Consider the following 24,149-nt stretch of genomic DNA (forward strand, 5'->3'; position numbering starts at 1 on the left):
GGAGGGAAGGGGTGTTATTTAGAACCTCACCTTACAGCACATAACAAAATACACACCAATAGATTAGGATTAAATAATTCAGTTTTAAAATATCAAACCGTCAAAAAACCAAAGAAAACATAGATTTTATCCCTTCAGCTCTCTAAGTTTAAAAGCAACGGAAGGGGGCTTCCCTGGTGGCGCAGTGGTTGAGAATCTGCCTGCCAATGCAGGGGACACGGGTTCGAGCCCTGGTCTGGGAAGATCCCACATGCTGCGGAGCAACTGGGCCCGTGAGCCACAACTACTGAGCCTGCGCGTCTGGAGCCTCTGCGCCGCAACAAGAGAGGCCGCGATAGTGAGAGGCCCGCGCACCGCGATGAAGAGTGGCCCCCACTCGCCGCATCTGGAGAAAGCCCTCACACAGAAACGAAGACCCAACACAGCCAAAAATAAAAATAATAAATAAATAATAAATTAAAAAAAAAAAAAAGAAAGCAACGGAAGGGAGTTCCCTGGTGGTCTAGTGGTTAGCATTCGGCACTTTCCCTGTCATGGCCGGGGTTCAATTCCGGGTTGGGGAACTGAGATCCTGCAAGCCAGTGGTGTAGCCAAAAATAAATAAATAAATATAAATAAATAAATAAAATTTGTTTAAAAGCACTGGAAGAAGTCACTAAAGAATAGATAGACTCACATACATTTAAAATTTTTGCATATGTAAAATGCCATAAACAATACTAAAATATAAGTTGTAAAAGCTAGCTGCAGTGAAAATACCAAGCAAGTGGTTAATACGTTATTATATAAAGCACTTACAGAAATCAACTACAGAAAGACAGGAATTGATCATCTACTACAGAAGAAATTGAAATGGCTATTAAATATGTGAAGAAAGTGTTTTATTAATAACCAAAGAAACACTGATTAGAATAGCAATACCATGTTGACTTTCAGCTTTCAAGTTAGAGGTTAAAAAGTTAACTCGCTTAATGTTGGAGTTGAGGTGGTAAGAAGACAGCCATTCTTTGACATTGCTGATGAGGTATAAATCTGGACGATCTCTTGGGCAAGAAATTTGGTAATTTCAATCAAAGAGCTTTAAAGATGCCACCACTCTCTTACCCGTAATTCTACTTTTAGGATTCTATCTCAAGGAAATTCTAAGAAATATGTACAATATTTTATGCACAAAAATGTTCAACCCCATGTTATGTATTATATAAAAAATGGAAAGTACTAAATGCTTAATGTAAGAGGATAATGGTTAAGTAAATAACAGTCCGTGACATGAATATAGTGTAGTTTTTAGAAATTAAAATGTGGGTAAGTATTGAGTAATTATCCAAGTATTTTATATTCATTTGCTCATTGAAACCTCACTACAGAGATTCTCTTGGCCCTTCCAGGTGTACCCACCACTTTTCTCTAACCTGTTATGTTCCCTGAAGGCTGACCTGTCTGGACTGCATCAACAGGCTTCTTTGCCTTCTAGCTTCTGATTGGCTTGGGTCAATGGCGAGGACTAGCAGGAGATTGTTGGAGGGAGGGAGGAGAGGGAGGTTGGGTGTTATATGTCCTGGTTCCCTCTCTCTGGGTTTCCTGTGGACTGACTGCCTTTCTGAACTAAAGGCCACGGCTAGTGTCAGGTAGCCCTTTCTAAACACCTCTGCCACCAGGTTCTGATTACTGCTCTCTCCCTTTCTTGCTGTCACCAGCCTGCGGGTACTGCACGATTCCTTGTGGTTTCTCTCCATCTTCCCATATCTTTTTATTTTTATTTATTTATTTTTTGGCCACACTGTGCCACTTGTGGGATCTTAGTTCCCCAACCAGGGATTGAACCCGGGCCCTCGGCAGTGAAATCTCGGAGTCCTAACCACTGGACTGCAAGGGAATTCCCTTCCCACATCTTTTAAAATACTTCCTTTGTGCTAGTCTCTTCAAATGAGGTGTGCCATTTTCTGCTGGAACCTTGACTGATACAACAACTTAAGAGATTCTACAGTTGAGGAGATAGGCACAGAGAAGTTAAGTAATTTGCCCAAGGTCTCAAAGGGAGGAAATAATACTTGTAGGATATGTCACAATTATTTATATATCTATCTTAAAGTAACTTGTACTGTTTTTATTACAAAAGATAAAATATACAATACAAACAAGTAAAATGAAGAGAGAAAATACTCACATTTTTGCCCATCTATTCCATCCATTATTTATTTAATAAGAGTCCTACATTTTTATCTCTAGCTGAACTCCTACTGCTTTAGAATACAGACTGAGGATCTCACTTTGGCCCAGCTGATCTCAGCAGCTTTGCCTCCCGCGCTTGTCCCCTTGCCATAGCTCCATGGGTTGCCTTTCAGCTGCTCCAATGAACTATGTTTCTTTCTACCACAGGGCCTCCATCCACATTGTTCTCTCTTTCTAGGACATTTTTACATACCCCCCCTCCCAAAGTTAACTTCCAGAATGGTCTAGACGCCCGAACACTTTATCACTATGGACCTTTCCAAAATAATATTTATCAGAGTTTGAATTGACACACCAAGCAAGTGGTTTATTTCCTCTACAGCTCCTCTAGTAGGCTGTATGTCACTGAAGGTCTCCAGCTGTCTTGTGTCACATGTGTATCCCAAGTACCTTGCCCTGTGCCTAGCACATAGTATGAAATCAAATATTTGAATGAAAATAAAGCAATGGGACTAATGAAAAAGTTGGACAGAATCACATTAGAAAGGGCTGAATTCTTTATTTCCTCTTTCTTTGCTTCAAAGTCTAAGACAATTTAGTCATAAGTCTCAACTCCTTTGCTAGAAAGTAAAAGCTATTAAAATTGGATAAAGAAAAAACTAAATCTGTATTTCTTTACAGTTTCTTCAACAAGATACTATTTGATACAAATGGAGGGGGGAGGTGGGCAGATGAGCAAGAGAAATGTTTGTAAGTGGGAATGGATACTAGTTAACTTCCTAGAGTTCTCAACACTTACTCTGAATTCATGTCAAAATTACATCTTTTTGAGGGCTCTAGTGATGACAAATTCAGCTCTAGGAGGATAAGGTGGAAATTTAAGGAAGGGATAAAACTAGCAAGACTAGAGGCTGACTGCACAATAAAATATACGCACTAAATAGTCCTCTTTTCAGTAGGATGGGGAAACACGTGTTTATTTGGTTCTGCACCTTAGTCATCCATTGACCTTCGCTTTTAAACTGCAGGTCCCACTTAATCTGTGATAGCTGAGTTCTTAATTTTCTCGCCTACTTGCTTCGATTTTGGTTAAGAACTTCAGCTTGAAAACCCCCATAGAGAACCAATAACTGCAAAGTCTCCCCCTGGGGGCAGTTCCCACCCCAACCCCCTCCCGAGGGAGGGAGTGCGACTGCGCAGACCTCACAGGCTCCTTGTGACGTCACAAAAGAGCCAAACCAGGTGGGGGGGGGAGGCCCTGCAACCACTTTTTCTAGGTCCGCTTCCTTCAGTACCCGCTTCCCTAAGCTCACCCCCCTACCCCCGCTCAGTCCTCCCCTTTTAGTTAAAGCGTAAGAATAAAAGCACCAGGTTGAAACCCCCATGTGGCCACGCCCACGCTCTCGCCAGGCCACACCCCCTATTTCGGTGGCGTCGCCAGGCCGCACCTGGCGGGAGGGTTCCCCGCGCGCGCGCGCGCGCGCCGCGTACAGGCGGGGAAAGCGGAGCCAGGCCGCTTCAGCGCCTCGTCTTCCCACCCCGCAGTGGGCCCGGCTTTCGGGGCGGGTCTCCGAGGGTGAGGATCCGGGCCAGTTTGGGCGGGAGAGACGCGCGCCCGTGAGGGAGGGGCGGAGGAGAGCAGAACATCGCCCCCCAGGCCCGCCCCCCGCGCGCGCTCCAGAACAATGAGCGCACACAACTCAGCGGCCTCCTTCAGCTGCGGCGGCAGTGGCGGCGGCGGGAGCGGGCGCGAGGCACAGCGCGCTCCCAGAGTCGAGGACCCCGCTGCGCCGATCTCGAACCCGGCCTCCGCCTTGTGCGCGGCCTCGTCCTCTACGCCCATGTGGAGCATCCATTCAGAGTGGCAGACCGTCTCCCGTCAGTTTTCCAACCCCCTGTCGAACGCGTCCGCAGCGGACGCGGGGTGCTCCCGGAGACACAGCGCGCCCTCCCAACTCAGCCACGCTCCTGGCCTAAGAACTGACACAGACACCGAGGTTGGCCTCTGGGGCTTTGGCGCCCGCCTCCAGACCGACCGGATCCCTATGCCTGCAACCCGCTCGACCACCTCGGACGGAGCCGTCCCAGCCTCTAACTCGGACACCAGCAACCCCTGGGCATCTATACAAGGATCTGTCCCGCCCTCAGTATCCCCCCGATTGTCCCGACGTCAGTCCGCCCCACCCTCAGTACCCGACTCCACCCGGGTATCAGTACCAGGAACTTCTACAACCAAGAACTCCCTCCGAGGGTCGGTACAAGAATCCATCTCGCCCTCGATGCCCAGCTTCCTCAAAATACGGGCACCTCCACAACCCAGTAACACTCCCCAAGTGTCACTACTTGGGTTCACCCCGCCCTCAGTATCCGGCTTCCCCTGGGGTTCGGTACAAGGACCTCCTACACCCAGTAGCTCCCCCCAACTGTCAGTACAAGAGTCCAGCCAGGTCTCCATGCCCGACTCCCTCCGGCTATCTGCACCAAGATCTGCCCTGCTCTTGGACTCTTCCCGAGAATCGGTACAAGGGTCTGCCCCGACCTCGGTTCTCAGCACCCCCGAGAGGTCGGTACGAGGATCTACCCCGCTTTCGGACTCCTCCCGAGTGTCGACACAAGAGTCCACCCAGCTCTCAGAGCTAGGTTACCCCCGAACATCGGTGGAAAAATCGGCTCCGCCCCCGGGTTCCCCGGGAGTACCAGTACCAGGGTCCGCTCCGCCCTCAGCGCCCGGCTCCGCCCGGGTATCGGTGGAGGAATCGGCTCCGCCCTCGGGCTCCCCCCTAGAGTCGGTAGAAAAGTCCGCTCCGCCCTTGGCCAGCCCCACTCCTCTACCCACGACCCGGGAGAGCCTCGACCAGAGCATGGAGAGTCAGGAGAAGGCGAATAGAGCGGGACACATGTTCGACGTAGTCGTGATAGGAGGCGGCATCTCAGGTCAGTGTGGACCGTAGCGCTAGCCTGAGGGACCCTGGCCGGCCTGGGGTGAGGGACTTGCAGCCGCAAGGTGGCGTTTGGTGGGGGTCTCCCTTGTGCATGCGAGAGTGCAACGGTGGCCGGGCCCGGGATCCTGCGAGGAGGGGGTGGGGTTGAGCCGGGTTTGCTGGTGGTGTGAACTGGGGGAGGCAGGCACAATAATTTTACTACTACTATGAAATACTAACATTTAATTAGCTCTTGCCGTGCAGTTATATTTAGCAGTTTACGTGGATTTTCTCAATCCTCAGCTGTCCTGTAAGGTGGGTACTTTATTCGTCCCTATTTTACAAAACCTAGAAACGGAGGTAACTCTGCAGATGTCAAATCACCTAACCGGGGAAGTGGCAATGATTTTCTCCCATTTAAGACCCTCACTCCTAATTCCTGAGGTAGCTGCTTTGCCTTACTGATTTCACGCCCTTTGCCCTAAACAGAACATCAGTCTACGGATTTTGGTAGTATTGAGTGTTATTCCCGTCCTGCTCTTCTCAAAGCGCTTTTCCTTAGAAAATTTGGTAACTGGAGAGGAAGGAGGAAGAATCTTTTAGGAAAAGGTTTTTTAAAAAAAAAAACAAACAAACGTGGGGGCGGGGGGAGAGGGGTGGGCTCTTAGTTTTCACCTACTCCAGCCTTTTTTTTTTTAGAACTTGCAGAAAGTGTAGGGCATTTATTATCCAAAGGGAATCTCTCTGTGAAGCAGGGGCTGAGGGCAGATAAGGGAATGTCCTGTTTGTGTCTTTCCCCACTGTCTGAATCTTGCCCTGTGATGAGCCAGCTGGCAAGCCTGGGTTCCTCTGGTCCTGGCTTGGGTTTGTAGCTGACCAGCTGAGTGATGCATAAGGCTTTCCCAGATCTTCCTGGAAACCTCATCATGACTGATATATTAAATTTGTCACTTATGTTGTCATAATTGGTAAAATGTCTGAAATTTAGGAATTGTGTTTCAGCTCTAGCTAGAGCCCCACACTAGTCTGTCCACAACCTGGGAGAATGTTAACCATTTCTGAAATATACCTGCAGGATCTAATTTAGAAAGAGGGAAAAATAAGGTGGGAGGGAGTAAGTAGAGTGCCCCAAAGTAGCCATTTTTATGTATAATCCTTTTGAGGAGACTCTTTTGGGTGAAGATAGCTTTTGACTTGGCCTGTTTTGGATAACGGTCTTAATCACCAGAGAAGAGATTGGCATGAGCTGTTGCTTTGACAACTCCAGCCAGTGCCAACAAAAACATGCATGTATGTGGGAGCATCAGGAAAGCAGATCCTGGTGGAGAGTACGAAAAAGAAGTATTTCTCTTGTTTCCCTTCATTCATTTATTAGCTTATTTATTCATTCAACAAACACTTGTTGACTGCCTGCAATGAAGTGGACTGGTGTTTCTAAAAGCCTAGTTCTTGTATGCGAACCTCCTAGAAGCAATGTGATTGTTCGTCACTGGAAAATAAACATGATGATAATGTGTTGTGTAAATTGATTAGGAGTTCTGTCTCTATTCCCATCTCTATACCATTCATATTTCACAATTCAAGGTTCTTTCTGGGATTTTATTCTTGTCTTTTTCTTATTCTGTGTTCCAGTATTCCTTAAGGAGCATTTTGTCTGTTACTTTTTCTCTGCCTGATGACTGGCTCTTTCTCCCTTTCCACACTTTCCTCCAAGTAGTTGGTCGTGAGCAGAATTGGATTTACCATGTAGCTGATGATGCTTATGCTATATGGCCTTACAACTGCAGGTCCCTTCTGGTTCTCATTCTAAATAAATAACCAGTTTCATACTGGATCTTGTATTTGTCTTTTTGCATTCTTTTTTTTTTTTTTTCTTGAAGAGGGCACCCAAATTATATAAGCTTCAGGTTCCTCAAAACCTGGATCTTTCCACGGTCACTATTAATTATTAATTTGTTCATTTCCCCTTGGGGGAAGAAGAGAGCATTTCTTGCACGGTAGTTCACACTCCTATTCCAGAACCCAACTTCCACTTCATCAGTGGCAGTGGAAAAGGCACTGGGATTCCTTTAATATCATCTCTTATCAGTCAGATTTGATTTTAACACCCAAACTGACCAGAAACGTTGCTCCCTGGCTGTGGTGTCTTGCCAGATGGTTCACAACTAAAATGAAAGTAGATGCAAGTCTGGCTTAGGATAAACCCTGCACACAGACTGGGTGTTTCACGAGCAGGTGAGAGGCATTACTTCCCAAGGGTTCTCGAGCTCAGAAACACCTCATGTTTGTGTGTGCTTAGCGGTATCCCATGAATTACTTAATAGTCCCCATACCAGTTTTAAATGCTTTTGGATATTTCTTCTGTCAGAACTGGCACATTTTAATATGTTACCCACATGCTTATAATATATGGCCAATACTTTGCATCTGCAGTGTTATTCCTATTATATAACAAAATAGCTCCCAGAAGCGTACAAATCCTCAATTCCTCAAAAGCCGTCCATACGAACAGAATTATCTTTCATTTTTTTATAACTATCTCTGCACAAAGAATAGCAGCATCTTAATGTATCTCCCTTTTGTCATTAAAAATCATGGAACAGCATGTCTTACAGCCACGAAATCCCTTTTTCCTCCCACTCACCAATTAAGTAATTTTATGTACTCTATTAGTAATTGAGAAGGGAAGCCCCCACCCCGCACTCATTTGTAAGTAGTATAATGGTGTCTTCAACATGCTCTGGCCCTTATCCATCATCCATCATCTATCACCAAGTCCTTTTTGGAACTTCTTTCATGCCTTCTGTGACACTATTGGATCCTGAATTTTTATCCCACACTGATTGCTCCTTTTCTGTTCCTTTCATTGTGCCCATATTCTTGCGACCTTCTACTTTTGAAACGGCCTCGAGGTTCAGCTATTCATCACTTTGGGTCTCTTATGCACTCTCTCCCTCTCTTTTTCGTTCTAGGGCCTCACCTTTCCCTTTATCTATAGGAAGCTCTTAAATCTCTAGTTTGAATCCTTTACTTTCTCCCAACTCCTGTCCCATAGCTTATCTGCTCTTGGGTATTTCACACTTGACTGTCTTATTCTTACTTCATATTCAACATGTTCAAAAGCCTCCTTGCCCTCCAACCTAGCTTCTCTTCCTCACTTCCTTGACTCTGTTCTTGGTACCACCATCCTTTCCATCATTTTTGACACATCCTTCTGTTTTATCTTCTACATCCAATCAACAGATCCTTCTAACTCCTCCTTTGGGCTGTTTCCTCTCTTGTGTCTCCCCCATCCCCCGGACAGACCCTTAACCCCTTCAACTCACCAGGTTATGACCATCTTCCCAGTGGCCACACTTTGGGCTCTCCCTTCATGTCCATCCCAGACTTGATTTTTTTTAAATACTTCTCTCATCACCTTGTTCTGCTCAGGATGTTCAATAGTCTATTGCCAGCCTCTCAAGCTCCACCCACCCCTCCACATATCTAGTCCCACCTTGTTGGACCAGTAGCATTTCCCACCATCCCTAACATAGCTTTAGTCACACTGCTCTCTTGTCTTCAGTGCTACACTATGTTTATTTTGTCCCTCCATTCCTTCCCTGTTTTTGTTTTTTTCCTAACACGGAAGTGCTTCTCTCTGAACATTTACATCCTATCCATTCTTCAATACCCAGTTAACGCTCTTTTCCTTGATCGTTCTGGTTCTCTTGATTTTTCTCTCCTCTTGTGGAGCTTGTAATCTATATCTGACCATTTGAACTTATTTTATGTCCTGTTTCTTGATGTTATTTTAAATATAGCAGTTGAGTCACTGACTTTACATGCTACTTCTTACTCATAAGCTGATACAGATACAACAAGTGACAGAAACCCAGTGGTATAAGATTTTAAAATCTGCTCCTAACTGAGAATTTCTGAATTAGCTCTCTTTAGGGAGAGAGGATAAAAGGAAAAGAGGGGAGGAAAACGCCCACCTCCGGGGAACAGTGCATACTTCAGAGTCTTTGGGCAAAAGGAGTTTTTAAAAGACAGTCTAGTCCAATCACGTAAGATTTTAGTCCTCTCGACGGCATCTCCTTAGTAATTATCTGGCTGTAGCTTTGAACACATCTAGGGAAAGGGAATTCTGTACCCCTCAAAGCAGCTCATTATGGGTAGGGGTGGCCCTGGGGCCTGGACTCGTTCAAGCATTTTGGGAGCCTCTACCGTATGCCAGGCAGTAGCTAGATCACGGGGCAAGAGGTATATAATGAGGAGTAAGAAGTGTCCTTGCCCACAAGGTGCCCCATCCTCTTGCAAGAAGTAATCAAGTGAGAAAATAATTGACATGCATATATATATATGCATGCATATATATATATATATACCTTGAGAGATAAGTATGATTTTAACAGGTAGAGATAAGAGAGTGGAAAAAAGACACACCGAACAAGAGAGTATGGAGGAGCACAGATACGGAGTCAGGAGGCCCTAAGCCATACATGAGTAGTGTTTAATTTAAACCCATGACAAGAGTTCTACTGGAGGAAAACAGTTGCCTACTGTGCCTCTAGCGATGTGATCCTGGTAGTTAACTGAGATTACCCCAGTGTGCCACATCTGCCCCACAGTTAGCCAGGGCACAGTGAAAACACTTTCATCATAACACTGGATAGTCCTGGGTGATTAGAATTTTTCCACGTTTTTTTGAAATTAAATTCCAAGTGTCTTGGAGAGAGAGCTTTTTCCAAATAGTGACTAAGCAATAGAACCTCCCTATATTTGTATCCACGAGCTGAGCTCCACTAAAAGAACTGAGAGCATAGCCGCCCAGAACACTGTGCTGTGTAAGAGCAGCTGGGATGGAATCTTTCTCATCATCGGAGACAGAAAAGCCATTTCGCAAGAAGATTGACTAATGTTCTGAATCCTGCCAGCGAGTCCACAACATACCACAGTTTCCCTTTTTGCTGAAATACATCACCCTGAAGAATCATTTCTGCTAGGAGTGTTTTAGGCATTTTAACTCAGAACTTGGCAACACATACTGTACAGTTTTGTAGTGATTAAGGAAAGCTTACATTAAAAAATATGCCACTTAGTTTCAGTGCCTTGGTTATTTAGGTACTCTGAGGTTCACTGCCAGCTAAGCATGAATTTTCTGTCTTTCAGAACACTTCTTGGCCCTAATTTTGTTTTCTCAAAAATAAGCGAGGATTCTTTTACTTTATTAACTTTTAATGTTGAAGAAAGAATACAAGAATTACATTTATTTGGGTTCTGATTCTTTGATGTCTTCATAGTTGAATGAGCTTTGGGGTTTATCTGACATTTAATGGGCAGTTTTAACATTTGGCCAATACTAATTGATATGAATCTATCTATACATAATACTCAGCTAATGTGAAAAATATATTTAACAATAGATCTAGGGACTTCTCTGGCAGTCCAGTGGTTAAGACTCCGTGCTTCCGCTGCAGGAGGCATGGGTTCTATCCCTGGTCAGGGAACTAAGATCCCGCAGGCCACGTGGTGCAGCCAAAAAAGGAAAAAAAACAAAACCCAATAGATCTAAGTATAGTATAATTATGTAAGTATAATATAACTATAGTATAATTGGATCATAGAGACCAACAATTAAGAAAAGGAAATGTGGAAGTCTGTTATTGGCAAATATTGGGTCATACGATCTTTGTACATGTGTGACATACACATATTTTACATATGATAAATCTTGCCAGTATTTGGATGCAGGTATACCCAAAAAGACTGAGGTGATATTGTAGTTTCATGTCACATACAGGGGTTTGCAAGAGTGTAGACATCCAATGAGCACTGGTTTGAAGACTACATTTGCATGTATGAGATAGATTTCATAATGACAGTTACTTTTCATCTTAAATTTGAGTGATTAGAACTGCACAAAATAAATCAAAAGAAGTCAGTTATATTTTTAAATGTTGTAAGTGTTTGAGACAAGTTGATTGTTAGGACTGCTTTCTCCTTTTATTTGAAAAATGTTTTACAGTTTACCAGCAATTTGTGTTTTCCTTTGGATAATCTGTTCTTTATTATGTTGTCATCTAGTCTTATGAATTAAGGCAGCTTCAAATCTTTGGACCACAGTTCTGTCATCTGTAAAATTAGAGGTTGGATTAAGTTATGTATGATATATCGTCCAGTATCTTTTTCAGTATAGTTGGCTTCCTAAAGGTCTATCTCTTCAGCTTTCTCTTTTGGACCCTCTCCCCAACACTTTTTCCTTCCATGTTGTATTCTGGAAATGGTTTTCGTCATCCATCATACTGACATCCTACACTAACTTAAATCAGAATCTGGGTCTGCCTTACAGGTGCTCATTCACACCTTTTCCATGGCTCCTCTGAGCCTTAGTTTAAAAGCCCTTTTCTAGTTGTTGCCAGGCCAAAGGAAAGAAATCCCACTTTACAGCAATATTCAGTTGATTTATTAGGTAAGACTGTCAATAAGAACATAAAAACCAGGTGATAAGCTTTGAGAGTTGAGTTAATTACATATTCACCATGTTCAAGGGTCACAGAATTGCAGCTTATAGTAGCTCAAAGGAACCAAAACGGAGGCTCAGGAGGGTCAAATGCAAATGCCACAAAATTCTTAGTGGCAGAACTTGACCTTGGAATATACCCCGCCTCATTTAGGCTTGCTTTATAGGCTCATTCATAGAACTGCAGTAAACTTTTATTATTGTTTTACTTTGAGGCTTGATGCTCTAAAAACTAGTGGCTGTTGTTTCACAGTAATTCATATTTTAGACTATATTACATCGCATGTTACTGCTTCATGAACATTTTTTTTTTTTTTTTTTGGCCGCCCGGCTTGCAGAACCTTAGTTCCCCGACCAGGGATAGAACCTGTGACCCTGCAGTGGAAGCTCAGAGTCCTAACCACTGGACCACCAGGAAATTCCCCTGCTTCATGAACATTTAAATTTAAAAATATTAGGCACCCTATTAGGATGGATGACTTTTATATGAAGGATTTATTTCCTTTTAGAAAAGTCCATTCCTGGTGTTTTTAGGACAATGTATAGCAATTATTTGAATAGTTTAGATCAGTGGTTCTTAACCTTTTGGAGCAAATGTCCCTTTGAATATCTGATGAAAGCTATTGGACCTTTTCACCAAAAATCAAAGCATATTTTTATGCATAGACTTTTTTTTCCCTGCACCAGGCCAACATCTGATATTATGGAAATCTCTTAATTGTCACTGTTCCTATAATATAAAGATTTAGGGCTGATACTGAGACTCACAGAAGTGGTGAAAAATAAGAATTCAAAGGATTTATTAGGTCATTAGACAGTTACCAGTAATGAATATGTAAATAGACAATAATAAAAACAGTCAAGACATCTAGGCTGAAAAATAAGGCACCTGCATTTCCTACCTTAAGACCATGATAAATATAACAGTGAACCTGCCATGTTTTGAAAAGAAAGAATTTGGGGAGACAATATTGGTGAAGAAAACGGAAGGCTGTGGTGGTCGACGTGAGTTTTAAATAGTTTTCTAAGATTGGTGTTTACAGATTTTACGTATTGAATTGAAGCCATCGATATTAAATACACATTTCAATTTAATATGCATTTGTAATTACTTTATAAAGGTCATTGGTCATTGAAGGCATCTGACAAAGTTCAGACCCAAATGGAGGAGTTAAGTTCTCTTAATTTATGTTAGTCCATTTGTCTCTCCAGTGACCGTGTGAGGCATAGGACCCCTCTATGTAGCAGGGGTTACAACCATGAACCTGAAGTGCCCTTGGTGTTTGAGGTTGGTTCAGGGCTTCAGTGGTGGCACAAAAAGGGAGAAGGAAATGACAGACAGGAAAGGGTTTCATGGAGGAAATAATGCTTGAATCCACAGAAGTGGATTCCACAGAAGTGCTGTGGATTTTGGATAAATTCTGAAATGTAACAAGGATGACCTTTCAGGTGACTTTTTTTTTTTCAGATTAAATGAGTTAGCTGTGAGCTGTGGCTTAAGTGAAAGACTTTTTTCTTGCATGTCTGCATGTATTCTTCATTCATTCATTTATTTATTCATTCAATAAATATTGATCGAGCACTCATTATGTGATTTGAGCAAAATTTATGGGTTTTGCTTTTTCCCTTCTTTGGGAACATTGCTTCTAAAACTTTAGTATGAACCGTTGTTTGACTGTACTTTTTATTTTCCTTGGAGTATTCAGTCCAATAGTCCAAATGTGCAGTTATGTAAGAATTCTGTTGGTCAGAGATCACTTCACTGAATAATAGAAAATTAACTTAAAATATTTAATATGTGATGTACAGTATACACATTCATAGGTGGTGATGAACGTCAAAGTTGAAGAAAAATACCACTTTAAGAAATAAACAGGAAGAACTAGGAGAGCCAGCAGAACATAAGCCATAGCTACACTAAAGCTTTGCTTCAACACTTAGCTTGTGCTCTAGGCATTGTTCACTTGGGACCCTGCCCAGGTGAGTTTATTACTGTAAATATTTGACAGTATTTTAAGGGCTGAAACAAGCTTTCCCAAAGTGTATTTTTTGAGATGTAATTTTTTTTAAGGCAAAAGGTGGAGAAATGCTAAGTTAAACGAATCTCTTCACTGCAGGACTTATCAGAGCCTTTAATATGCCAGTGTGCACCATAAACGTCCCAGAAGGGGAAACAGCATATGTCCCAACTTCCATGAACATTGATACTTTTCCCCAGAGCATCTTGAGGACTAGTATTCCATAAAACATTTTGGAAATTGCTTCCTAACCACAGTGCATCCTAGTGTGCAGCACCTGAGGATAGCAGTGTGGAGTGCCCTTGGTGTATTTTCAGTTTCAGTGAAAGAATGGGGCAAATAATGAATTAAGGAGTAATTGCATTCCCTAAGTTGTGTGAGATCCATTTATCTAAAGTGAAGATGAATGCTGAACAATAATCAAATAAATTAGGACTGTCTAGACAACGAGTCTGTTGAATTCAGGGCAAATTGAAGTTAATTGTTAGCTTTTATCTATTTATCATTTGAGACAGTTCTGTCTTTTTAGCTTATCAAAGGGATCAGAAGATTTGGCATTTTCAAAAGCAGGTAATTATTTCTCTGAAAGGAAGCACAAAATACAGATGGATATAGATATAGGTAGGTAGATAGATAGATGATAGATAATAAGAATGGCTGTATTGTATGTATGTATGTATCGGGGACAAGTTTGTGTGCACATTGATATTCTCCATTCTCTTTTGCTAAAAAAGCGTAATACTGGTTCAAAGACCAGAAAATGTACTAGTAGTATTAAGAATCTGCGAATTTACTTGGGCATAAAGGTTTAAATGACCAGGCACCCTGTCCTTGTCAGTCTTTCTTAGTTGCTTGAGATAAATATAATCTAAGTAGCATTAGAAACTTCCCCGTTGCCCTCATCCAGGTGAGCATGGTTTTCTTTTCTTGGTATGTGGTTCCTCTGTTCATTGCAATGAGTGAGCACCTGCAGCACGGTAGGCTCTATTCTAAGGATGCAAAGGTGTCTAACACATATAACACACTAGTTAAGAGGCAGATCTCTGGGCAAGCGGTCATGTTGCCTTGGACAAGGGCAAAAGGCCACAATGGTTTGGACAAGAGTGGCTAAGATTGCAGTGGTTGGAAGGAGCAGATGTATATAGAGTGCCAGGTGGTGATGTGTGCTAAGAAGAAAAATACAGCAGCTTGTGACAGATGATTATATCACTTGTCTGTATTGAAAGTGGGGTCACTGGACATTTCTCATGAGGAATATGCTACATTTCAAGGTTTGTTCTAATCATTTGTTGTAGAAGGAAAATCAATAATTGAACTGGAAAGGGTAGCACGAGTCAAGTGGACAAATTTCTCTTTTTTCATAATGTGAATGTACTTGAAGAAGTAAGGTAAAGGAAAGAGCCCTTGGTGAGGTAGAGAAGGCAGGGGTACAGATTTATAGCCCAGGAAGCAAAGCACCATTTCGTCAAAGCCTTCGTTGCTGATATTAATTCCTTCTCCAGGTGTGCTGTGTGGCTTAAATCATTTCCTATCCCATTTCTGTGGGGTTGTAACCATCTCAGGACATTGGAAGCACTGCAGAATCTGTGGAAACACAGTTTCCATGGGCAGTGGCTTTAAGAAGCTGGAGCTTGGTTTGAGGTTGCCATGGCAACAGCACTGCTGGCTGGATACATCATCTCACCCAGGCTCTCCTGATCTAATAACCAGGATTAACAATTGCCTGAACTCTCATATGAGGTGTGCTTTTAGCAGGCTTGGTTTTTTTTTTTTTAAGCCTCTCTAATAAATCCATTAACCTATTTTATGTTGGTTTCTCTAAAACCCAAATGGCTGAAGAGAGAGAAACCAGAAGAGGAATTATATTGTTGTTTTTTTTTAATAAATTTATTTATTTTATTTATTTATTTTTGGCTGCATTGGGTCTTTGTTGCTGGGTGTGGGCTTTCTCTAGTTGCAGAGAGCGGGGGCTACTCTTTGTTGCGGTGTGCGGGCTTCTCATTCTGGTGGCTTCTCTTGTTGCAGAGCACAGGCTCTAGGCACGGGCTTCAGTAGTTGTGGCTCGCAGGATCTCGAGTGCAGGCTCAGTAGTTGTGGCGCACAGGATTAGTGGCTCCGCGGCATGTGGGATCTTCCCAGACCAGGGCTTGAACCCGTGTCCCCTGCACTGACAGGCGGATTCTTAACCACTGCGCCACCAGGGAAGCCCATATTGTTTTAAACTCATCATCCCTATTCAAAATACTTAATTGCAAAGTGATTGAAGTTTCTCTTGTGCCATAATCTGCTATTTTCCCTTTTTCAGGTTTTTGCATTTTGAAAGTGATCAGATCCTTATATACATAATAGGGCTTTAACAAACTCTGTGCATTTAGCTTCTCCAGGCTCTCTACTGTCACAGAAAACCACAGGACATTTGGGAATTCGGGGCTCTTTTCCTCCTAATGGGCTCAGTTTGCCATGATTTGGGAGAGGAAGAGCTCTTGGTGCAGGTGCAGGGATATTTTGCCAGTGCCCGCTTAGACCTCTTCCTTCAAACACACCCATGGGAGATTCACAGGCTAGACACTAGGACACTTGAGAGTCTAGGACACCAATGAATCTCATACACTTGCTGATCTAATAGACTCTCTCCCAGACTTGTTTACCCTTCCCCTCTCTGACCTGAGGCCAGGAGTCTATAGGTCTGACAGTGTGTGTTGGAGCCAGCTTCTACTGTCATGAAAGGACTGATCCTGACTGAACGCTTCTCTTCCCAGTTTTGCGGTCAATGATATCACATTGGTAGTAATCACACTGGTGATTTTGAATCAGCCAAATGCTGCAAATCGGGAGTCCCCTCGATCCCCTGAGGCCAGGGATGGTTGTCAACCACTTACCTGTGCTAAACCCTTTCCCTGTCTTGGAGGTGGGGAGGGGTGCCAAGAGAGGTGGGTGGGAAGCAGGCTTCATCTATTGTCCTAGATTCTATGTGGCCATTAAATGATAGAAAATGAATGACAGGAAGAGCTATAATGCACAATGCTCTCAGCTTTGGCTAACCTATATTTCTTTGGAACAAGATGAAATAGGTTTAATATGAGATTTTCTCTTTTCATAACAAATATTTGATTTGAAAGTAAAAAAATATTTGATTATAAAATCTGTTTTTTAGTAGCTACATTGTATTTGGTGACTTACCTTCAGACTTAAAAACCTTTTCTTTTCTAACAATTTTATCCCATTTACCAAAAAAAAAAAAAAGACAGGCTTTTATTTATTTATTTTGAAATTTATGTCAAAAGCCCTTAAACTAATCTGTGGAGTTGACATACGATTTTTTTTCTATAAGTGATTACTGAATTTTGTAGTGAGGGGAGGGTAGAATGCATAGTGATACACAGAATAATAACAAAAAAGAATTGAGGAATATAATTCAAGATGCCTGCTTCAAGATGTAAGCAGACATTATCTTAGTTTTTTTTTTTCCTTTCGAATCAACAGACAGCCACAGTCGATATATTAGAAAAAGCCATTCTGGACTGCAAGTGTTTGCCTGTGCTTTATTTATGACTTACTGAGTTATTTATTCAAAATTAGTTATTAGTTATTATTCAAAAATAACTTTCTCTAATGGCATCTTGATTGTATTTCCATATTCTGTATTTTCTAGCTTTAAGTTATCATGGAAGTTCCTTATCAGTCTTCTTCACAATAAACATGCAAACTGAAACATTAGCCCCCCCCAATTTATTCAGCATCTTAGAAAAAATATTTTTCTAAATGACTTAAACCTTCCCCCTTCAAATTCCAAGACCATTTGGAAACCATTTTTCTGGAATCCCTTTTAAATGTTTTAAACATGTTCCTTATTTCTCAAACTAAGAGCTTAAACTTTCCTTGCCAAGATAGGGCCAATCATTTTCCTGTAATGCAGAGACAACCATTTTTTTCAGCTTTTTTTGTTTGTTTGTTATTTTGGGAAATTTTTTTTTAATGGGAATTATTTATTTATTTATTTATTTATTTATTTTTGGCTGTGTTGGGTCTTCGTTTCCGTGCAAGGACTTACTCTAGTTGCGGCAAGCGGGGGCCACTCTTCATCGCGGTGCGCGGGCCTCTCACTATCGCGGCCTCTCTTGTTGCGGAGCACAGGCTCCAGACGCGCAGGCTCAGTAATTGTGGCTCATGGGCCTAGTTGCTCCGCGACATGTGGGATCTTCCCAGACCAGGGCTCGAACCCGTGTCCCCTGCATTGACAGGCAGATTCTCAACCACTGCGCCACCAGGGAAGCCCCTATTTTGGGAATTTTTTTTTCAACATCTTTATTGGAGTATAATTGCTTTACAATGGTGTGTTAGTTTGTGCTGTATAACAAAGTGAATCAGTTATACATATACATATATCCCCATATCCCCTCACTCTTGCGTCTCCCTCCCACCCTCCCTCTCCCACCCCTCTAGGTGGTCACAAAGCACCGAGCTGATCTCCCTGTGCTATGCGGCTGCTTCCCACTAGCTATCTATTTTACATTTGGTAGTGTATATATGTCCATGCCACTCTCTCACTTTGTCCCAGCTTACCCTTCCCCCTCCCCGTGTCCTCAAGTCCATTCTCTAGTAGGTCTGTGTCTTTATTCCTGTCCTGCCCCTAGGTTCTTCAGAACCTTTTTTTTTTTTTTAGATTCCATATATATGTGTTAGCATACAGTATTTGTTTTTCTCTTTCTGACTTACTTCACTCTGTATGACAGACTCTAGGTCCACCCACCTTTTTAATTTTGTTTATATCCTTAAATGCCAAAGTGTGAAATGACCTTTGTCACTGGTGTGCTCATTTGTCCTGGCTCAGCTAGCCCTGCTTCCCTCCCCTCCTTTAGCCTCTGGAGTAGTGTTGATTTACTGTTGGCACTGAACCCCACTCACCAAACTTGTTTAGAATTACACATTAGATTCAATTTTATTAAGGCTGCAGCCTTATAAGCGAGGGTGTAAGAAGTAAAAATGTTCACTTTTCAGGAGACTTTGTTGTGGGCATATCAGGCACTTGGTATCCTTATCTGGAATATGGGGTAATGAAATCTGTTCTGAAGAATGGTTGTGAGAGGCAACAGGAAAGACACCTGAAATTGATCTGTAGGATGTAAAGTGCTAAACCAACTGCCAGGCTGCCTCCGGGGGCTGGACAGCTGCAGGTCCCACTGCTGCTGGAATTCAGAGCCACCTCTGCTTCTCTTTAGAAGAGGAGCTACTCGAGTAATTCTAGCAAACCCAAGGGTGTTTTTATCTATCTGATTGGTTTATGGTTAGATTGAGTAAGGGGAACTGGGAAGAAATTCAACTTTTTGCATCTTGAGTTTCTCTGCTTTTATATATAGAGTGGTGCTTTGAGCCTAAAAATTATTCATATCTTTTGACCTAGTAATCTCCGTTCTAAGACTTAATCCTACAGAAATAGTCAGACATAACAACAAAGATTTATGCATAAACATGTTTTTCATCACACCTTCATCATTTTTTTTTATGATGGTCAGCAGAATAAGCCTTTGGCTCTGTCCCAGAAAACACATTGCACCAAGGTTTGCAGACATTAGTTTGCATTTATTTAAACTGTCACGGGATGCCTTTCTTTGTAAGCAAATTCCAAATATTCGTTGCACACCTAAATCTTGGGTGGATGTCAGCAATGTAAGGGTACACTGTACTTGAAGGAGTCAAAAATGCATACAAACGTTAGCAGACAGCAGCGCTGGATATTATGGTTTAGCCTCCCTGCATTTTAGATCTTACAGACCCAAACTCACCCTTGACTCTGGCTACGTATATTTCATACCATTCTGTGTATGAACAAAATACTGTTGTCAGTCTGGCTCCTCTGAGAGCAGACATCAAGACATAACTAGCCATGTAAGAGGTTTATTGTAGGAAAAGCTGGTGAAGGATAAAGGGGAGAGAGAGCAGGAGGAGGCAAGTTGTTTTTAAAAAACAAACAAACAGAAAAACCCAGGGTACTCCTGTATAATTTCCTATAATCTAGATTTTGTTGATTGCATCCCAGTGGTATTATTTAACATGTTTTTCTGGCCCCTAAGTATCAGATCTAGAGGCTGGATCACATTAGAATTTAGTTTGTTTGTTCCTTCCCTTTCTCCCCACCCTCCCTCCCTTCCTTCCTTCCTTCCTCCTTTCTAACTACTTCATACATGGTGGTATGTGCTTCCATTAAGAGGCAGGTAACATCTGGTTATCTCTTTTTTTTTTTTTTTTGGTCATGTTAGCAGCTGTTGACAATCATTGCACCAGATCTATTAATTCATTAGGGGTTGCAAAATGCTGATGTTCTAATTATTCCTGTCTTCACTTATTAGCTAGCATACTTTTATACAGCGAAACCTCCCTTTGTTAGCTATTTGGTTGCTTCAAGGTTTGGTGCAAATAAGGAGGGTAGGATGAATGCCAAATTCTTTTTTGTTTTTTTAATGATAAGTTGGTTCCTTAGCATTCTCCAAAGGTGACCAATGAGAGGTTTTGTTTGTTTGTTTAGTATTATTATGAGTGGATTTAAGCCATTGCCTTTGTTATTTTTTATTTATTTATTTATTTATTTTTGGCTGCGTTTGGTCTTCCTTGCTGCGCGCGGGCTTTCTCTAGTTGCAGCCAGTGGGGGCTACTCTTTGTTGCGGTGCACGGGCTTCTCATTGCGGTGGCTTCTCTTGCTGCGGAGCACGGACTCTAGGCACATGGGCTTCAGTAGCTGTGGCACGCGGGCTCAGTAGTTGTGGCTCGTGGGCTCTAGAGTGCAGGCTCAGGAGTTGTGGCACACAGGCTTAGTTGCTTGGCGGCATGTGGGATCTTCCCGGACCAGGGCTCAAACCCGAGTCCCCTGCATTGGTAGGCGGATTCTTAACCACTGTGCCAACAGGGAAGCCCCTGTTATTTTTACTTGATACTCAAATTGTTCCATCTCTAGCCAGTGGGAGTTCACCTAGGTAGGTTTCTGAGGCTTTTTGTCACACTCCTCGTGGTCTCTGTTAGCCTCCTTGCTTTCTGGTGACTTGAGGTTCCAGACCCATCTTGTACATTTCTTGCCCTAAATTTGCACTTTATTTCATTGTTCTTTCATCTAAATTTCCTGATCTCCAGGCCCAAAACCCTGGATCTCAGTGACAGCAGCCTGATTACTCATTTGCTTTATTCCGCATTACATACATAATGGCCTCAAAATAATAGTTCTAATCCTAGCACCCACAAAATGATTACTGAACAAAATGTTTGCAGCTCTTTTTTGTATTTAGGATATATACCATTAGAACTGTCAAGTTACTGAGTTTTAAAATCACTAAGAATAGTTCCTCTCCTCAACCACTGGTATACATATTTAGGTATCATTTGTATCACTTTACTAATCTTATCCCTGGTGTCATTCTTCTTTCTCTTTCACCCTAATATTCTAACATTTTTTTTCTCCTTGAAGTATGTTTATCTGTGTAGTCTGCTTCGTATTTTTTGTAATAGGAGGATAAAGATAACTAGGTATAAGATAGCATTTGAAGTGCAAAAATGTATTGATAGATTTAAAAATGTGTATACAGACATTTATTTCCTTACTCTGTGAGCTGAGCAGTCCCAGAAGCAATGATAGCCCAGCAGTGATGGGCACACCTAGAGCCCAGATCTTGATTTCTAATACTGTCTCCAATAAGAGGAACCAAGGCTCACTGAAGAAATAGCTGATTGTAGGGCTGGGCAGAGAAAGACAAGATGAGCCTGGAACATCTCTTAATGCCAGAAAGTAAGGAAGTGCTCAAACACACGCATACACACAAAATGATGAAGGCACGTTAAAGGGACACAAGAGCCTCCCAGTGACCAAAGCTGAAACAATTTGAGCAACAAAATAAATAACATAGTATTGAACTATAACCCAAAGTATAAAACAACTATGTATGACTCCATAGGGATATAAGTCAGTGGTTAAGTAAATAAATAAATGGGAGAGAAGAGGCAAATCTCCTGTGCAGGTGAATTTCAAATCATTTATGTCAATACTCCACCCTCAAGGAAGTAGGACATACCTCCCTACTTCTTAAGTGCAGGCTGTACATAGACTTCCTTCCAAAGAGTATATAGCATGGAAGGGGAAACAAAGAATAACTTTACAGTGGAGAAACCTGGCCAACATTACCTCAGCCAGGTGAACAAGATTAACATCAGTGATAAGTCATGTTGATAGCATGCACCCTTGATATAATGTTAATCCACAACATTTTCCTCTACTTTTCTGGTATTACTATACTTTTTTTTGTTTGTTTTTTGCTTTTTTGGGGGCTGTACCGTGTGGCTTGCGGGATCTTAGTTCCCTGACCAGGGATTGAACCAGGGCCACGGCAGTGAAAGAACCAAGTCCTAACCACTGGACTGCCAGGGGATTCCCTTACTATACTGGGTTTAAAAGTCTATCTTTTATGAAGGTTTTTGTTGATGAGTGAAAGCCTGTACTCAGCTTTGAGCCAATAAATAAAGTATGAAACATGGTTCCTGCCTTTGGTAACTTTTAATCTAGCGGGGAAAACATGATCTAGCAAGCATGTAATCCAGGTATAAATGATAGGAGGTCATTATAGGGGGGTTTTAAATTGAGAAAAGCACAGAGATACTGGGGGCTGGTGTAAGCCAGGGGGAATTTCCAGGAAAACATACTTCTGTTTATACAATCAGGATTTCTAGAAGAGTGATGTGATAAGGGTTGATTTAGGGGTTCAACAAATTCCCTTACATATGATTATCACCAAAACCCCCAAAATATATTTTTTAAATTATTACATTTTTTCAGCCAACCTTATGATAGATAATAAAATTAACTTATGATAGATAATGTAATATATGCTAGATTATAAAATTGGTGGCTCAGTTCATCACAGTGTGCTCAGAATTTATTAGATAGCACAGTCAATGAATTCTGTCTGATACCTTGTGTCTGATAATTGTGTCTGATGCATTTATATTATATGTAGACCTGTTTAAATGTTGAATGTTTCACATGTAGGTATTAATATGTTCCTTGACTTTGTTTTCCTTTTTTTCCTTTTAGGATTATCTGCCGCCAAACTCTTAGCAGAACATGAAGTTAATGTTTTGGTTTTAGAAGCCCGGGACAGAGTTGGAGGAAGAACATACACAGTGAGGGTAAATGATTTTAATACTTACATATAAAATCTCACACAAACTAGAGATGGGGGTCACTGGAAGTCACAGAGCTGGAGGAAATCTCAAGAGTTTCTGCAGTTAAGCCATTGGTCTTCCATAACCCTAAACTACTGCATTAAATAAGTATCTGTTCTTTTCAACAAGCACCCACCAAAGAGTGACAGCTTCTGACCTTCAGTAGCTTACATTCTAGTGAAGAAAACAAACGTGAACAAATAACTTCAATACAGCGTCATCATTTCCATACTAGAGACCTAAATAGAGTAGATAGCGTCTCAGGTGAGGTTACGGTTTGGCTGGACTTGAAGTGACTGTACATTCACCACACACACACACACACACACACACACAGAGAGAGAGACATTCACACACAGTATAGGTTCCTTATTTATTTATCCAAGAATACACAACTTAAAAGAAGTGTGACCACAGTAAGCAGAGGCAAATGTAGCATATTTCTGTGTAGCTTTTTCCTTAGTCCTTGTTCCCTAAGAGGTGTGCTTCTCAGGTGGGGTCAGCTAGACATGAGAAGGAAGCCCAGTTTTTGCTACATCACTGCCTTTTTGTGCTTGGGCTTACATCACCATTTTGGAAAAATGCATGCTAACTGGTGTTTACTACTATTTGAAGAAATGGTTGCAGGATGTTGAAATCTGGAACTGATACACAGGGAAGGATGTAAGGTAGAAAGGAAATACGGACAAAGATGGAAGTTTGGGGAACATGCAGATTTAAAGGGAGTGCAGAGGCAGAGGAGCCAGAGAGAAGCAGTGGAGGCTGGGGAGGAAGACCAGATTAGGACAGTGCCATGAAAATCAGCAGAGGAAAGAGAAGGGATGATAAATGGAATCAGATGCCAGGGGCATTTGACACAGGATGAAGGCTGAGTAGGGGCCCTTGTGTTTGGCATTTAGAAGGTCACTAATGAGCCCCTTTGCTAGAGCACAGAAACAGAGCGTTAAAGGCTGGGGATTGGCAGTAAGGACAAAACCAGACTGTTGAAGTGACTGGAAGGAGAGGAAGCATCTATCTAATTAGAAGATGTGTCAGATTTATAACAGAATGGCTTATGCAGTGATAATAACAATGGGTTAAGCAATACAAACATTCAGTTATTTTACATAAGAAGAAGTCTGGTGGTAGGTAGTCCAGGCTGGTGCAGGGGTTCAGCTTTGTCATCGAATCTTTAGGCTCTTTCTGTCTTTCTGCTCAGCCATTCTTTTCCTGTTGGCTTATTGCCTAATGGTAACCAGATGGCTGCAGCATCTGTCAGCATCAAGTCCTCATTCAAGGCAGGAAAGAGCGTGAAGAGGCGGCCCCAGTCTTATCTGCAACAAAGCCTTTGTT

General features: G+C 42.0%; 1 protein-coding gene across 1 annotated transcript in view; it reads left to right on the top strand.

Annotated features, from left to right (window-relative positions):
* The first annotated feature begins 3,739 nt into the window (after positions 1 to 3,739).
* The window catches only part of MAOA (monoamine oxidase A), a 73,322-nt gene continuing 52,912 nt past the window's right edge, over positions 3,740 to 24,149 (top strand). Inside the window, exons 1-2 of the mRNA XM_059909936.1 lie at positions 3,740 to 5,106; positions 22,687 to 22,781. Of these exons, the coding sequence (XP_059765919.1) occupies positions 3,858 to 5,106; positions 22,687 to 22,781 (1,344 nt within the window). The 5' untranslated portion in view covers positions 3,740 to 3,857. The remainder of the gene's footprint in view (positions 5,107 to 22,686; positions 22,782 to 24,149) is intronic.

This window comes from Balaenoptera ricei, chromosome X, assembly GCF_028023285.1.
Source record: "Balaenoptera ricei isolate mBalRic1 chromosome X, mBalRic1.hap2, whole genome shotgun sequence".
Taxonomy (NCBI): domain Eukaryota; kingdom Metazoa; phylum Chordata; class Mammalia; order Artiodactyla; family Balaenopteridae; genus Balaenoptera; species Balaenoptera ricei.